This window comes from Chiloscyllium plagiosum, chromosome 28 (genome assembly GCF_004010195.1).
Source record: "Chiloscyllium plagiosum isolate BGI_BamShark_2017 chromosome 28, ASM401019v2, whole genome shotgun sequence".
NCBI classification, from domain to species: domain Eukaryota; kingdom Metazoa; phylum Chordata; class Chondrichthyes; order Orectolobiformes; family Hemiscylliidae; genus Chiloscyllium; species Chiloscyllium plagiosum.
Genome location: NC_057737.1, coordinates 8439300 through 8442504, shown reverse-complemented (window position 1 = coordinate 8442504; position 3205 = coordinate 8439300). Strand labels below are relative to the sequence as shown.

The window sequence follows — 3205 nt, the reverse complement described above, 5'->3', positions numbered from 1 at the left end:
TAATAGAAACTTACAAGATAATACATGGCTTGGAAAGGGTGGATGCTAGGAAATTGTTTCCGTTAGGCGAGGAGACTAAGACCCATGGACACAATCTTAGAATTAGAGGGGGTAAATTCAGAACGGAAATGCGGAGACATTTCTTCAGCCAGAGAGTGGTGGGCCTGTGGAATTCATTGCCGCAGAGCGCAGTGGAGGCCGGGACGCTAAATGTCTTCAAGGCAGAGATTGATAAATTCTTGATGTCACAAGGAATTAAGGGCTACGGGGAGAAAGCGGGTAAGTGGAATTGAAATGCCCATCAGCCATGATTGAATGGCGGAGTGGACTCGATGGGTCGAATGGCCTTACTTTCACTCCTATGTCTTATGGTCTTATGGTTTTAAGTTTGAGAAATCGCACCTCAGCATTCATCTTGGCAGTCCACAGACATCCAATCCCTAACCATCGTGTTCAGCAACTTAGATCATAATCACTGCTTCCATTTTCTCCGTGCTGTCAGTTGACTCTTTCATAGCTTGTCAAGGGTAACCTGTTCTGTCATTATTTGTTCTTATATCACCTATTCTTTTCCCTTGCCCCATGGACACTGTTGGAATATTGCGTGCAATTCTAGTCCCCTCCCTATCGGAAAGATGTTGTGAAACTTGAAAGGGTTCAGAAAAGATTTACAAGGATGTTGCCAGGGTTGGAGGATTTGAGCTACAGGGAGAGGCTGAACAGGCTGGGGCTGTTTTCCCTGGAGCGTCGGAGGCTGAGGGGTGACCTTATCGAGGTTTACAAAATCATGAGGTGCATGGATAGGATAAATAGACAAAGTCTTTTCCCTGGGTCCAGAACTAGAGGGCATAGGTTTAGGGTGAGAGGGGAAAGATATAAAAGAGACCTAAGATTGGGTTGGGATATCTGGTTGGCATGGACGGGTTGGTACCGAAGGGTCTGTTTCCATGCTGCACATCTCTATGACTCTATGACTCTATGACCCTTAAACATAATTGGATCACTCCTGGTCTTGCATGATATCACAGGCCTTCTTGTGCATTGCATCCACTCCACTCACCTCCCCACCCCCCACCCCCACACCCCACCCCCATCTTGTTCCACAGCTTTTCAAATCTTTCCACCTTTAATTTTCATCAGACCTGACCGTAGGTCAATGACCCCGAAACATTGGCTCCATTTCACACTCCGGAGTTGTTTCCATATTCTCCTGTTATTATTTTATAAAGTTTTGTTCACATCGGGCTGTAGCTGAGGTCATTCCAGTGATGATACAAGTCAGGTGGATCGGTCTTGGTAAATTGCCCCATCATTTCCAGAGAGGTGGAGGTTAGTAGTCTAGGCATGGGAAATCATTGCTTCATCAGCAGTCTCTCACAGACACGGATGACTCTCTCCCACTCTCAGGGGGAGTCTGTAGGCAGCTGGACAGACCAATGGGGCTCCCACAGGCTCTGTTACACTTGGGGTAGGTGGTGGTTGTGGGAAGGGGTGGGTGGAGTGTTGGTGTGGCAGTGTGCTCCTCACACTGATTTCCCCCCCCTGCCGGCTTCCGCTCTTTCCTAACAGCAAGTCTCAAGGTGATTGACACTTTGCCGGACGCTCCTCCTCCACTTTGGACAGCCTCAGGCCAGTGGTTCCCAGGTGTCAGAGGGAATGCTGCACTTCACCCAGTGAGGTCTTGAGGGTATCTAGGATAGGGTGGGGATCTGTGTGGAACACTCTCCAGAGAGTCAGTGCAGACTCAATGGACCGAGTGGACCTCTCTCTGCACTGTAGGTTTGAATTAGTAATACTCTTGTCTCTGCTTCCAAAGTTTCTTGGTTGCAGCTTCACTCCAAGATTTGAGCACAAGTAATCCCAGTTGGACACTCAAGTGATAGTGCGCCACACGGTCAAAAGTGCGGGCTTTCAGATGTGACGTTAAATCAGTTACCCCACCTGCTTGATGTAAAAGATACCCACAGCATTATATTGAAGACAAGCAGGGACATTGTCACAGTGAGCTGGCCAGTATTAATCTGTCAATCAGCCTCATTAATACAGATAGCTGGTCATGGTTGTATTGCATTTGTGGGAGCTTACTGTGCTGTCATTTGCTGCCATTACATTCCATCAATGACAACACTTCATAATGACTTTGTTGTTAAGTGCTTTAATACCTTCTCCACCATACTCAGTGAGATGATATTCACTGCCTGGGCTTAATCAGGAGGAAGGTTCCTGGAGGGAATGGTCTGAAATATGGTTGAGTCCATCAGATTGTATTCAGGCAGGGAATTGACAGCCTGTACACCAGGGGGCGATGATGGGAATGGATTTGAAAAGAGCACCTAACACAGTAACAATGAATGGCAACTTCCTTCAAAAAGTTTTTTGAAACTTTGATGAGATTATTTGATGGGAATTCTTCACATTTTAAATTTGCTTCTGCAGGTTGCATCTCCTTAATAAATGCTGTGAAAATTGGAGCAATAAGGAACGTGGTGGGTTATATCTTCACCAGTGACAGGCCAGTAAAATATAAGTTCGACAAGCATGAAAACTTCATAAAACCCATTTACAAAATGGATTCCGAATCATGTGAAACCTCTCTCATGTCCCTCTTTCATTTTGCAGAGAAATTCTCCATTTGGTTATCGAAGTAGTTCCATTATGTTCTGCTTTTCATATCTTTGATGCCACAGCGGTGAGTATTTTGGTATCTGTGATATCAGTGCAGGGTTATGTGATTATTTCTGCTTTTAAATGTTCACTCGTTTACTTAAGACTTACTCTCTCATTTCAATTCAAGAGTCTCATCCAACATAAAGCTGTCAGATAACATTATTGTCACTGAGTGTCCCACTTTTAACTTCTTTCGGAGTCACCATTGAACAAAAGGTGAACTGGACTGATTATATAAACACTGTGGCTGCAAGAGCAGGACAGAAGCTGGAGATTGTGTAACAAGTAATTCAGCTGCTGACACCTCACAGCTTGTCCACCAACTATAAGGCCCAAGCCAGCACTGTAATGGTGTACTCCCCACTTGCCTGGATGAGTGCAGCTCAAATAACATCCAAAGCTCAATACCATCTCGGTCAAAGCAGCCTGCCTGATTGAAGACCCATCCACCACCTTCACCATTCACTCCATCAGGAACCAAACCACAGGAGCAGCAATGTGTACTGCCTGTAAAATGCACCACAGCAACTGGCCATGG

The 3205-nt window shown here is 45.6% G+C and overlaps 1 protein-coding gene across 1 annotated transcript in view; it reads left to right on the top strand.

Moving 5' to 3' along the window:
• LOC122563931 (multidrug and toxin extrusion protein 1-like) overlaps nucleotides 1-3205 on the top strand; it is a 192997-nt gene that overhangs the window by 182028 nt on the left and 7764 nt on the right. The window contains exons 12-13 of the mRNA XM_043718200.1: nucleotides 2437-2512; nucleotides 2620-2689. Of these exons, the coding sequence (XP_043574135.1) occupies nucleotides 2437-2512; nucleotides 2620-2689 (146 nt within the window). The remainder of the gene's footprint in view (nucleotides 1-2436; nucleotides 2513-2619; nucleotides 2690-3205) is intronic.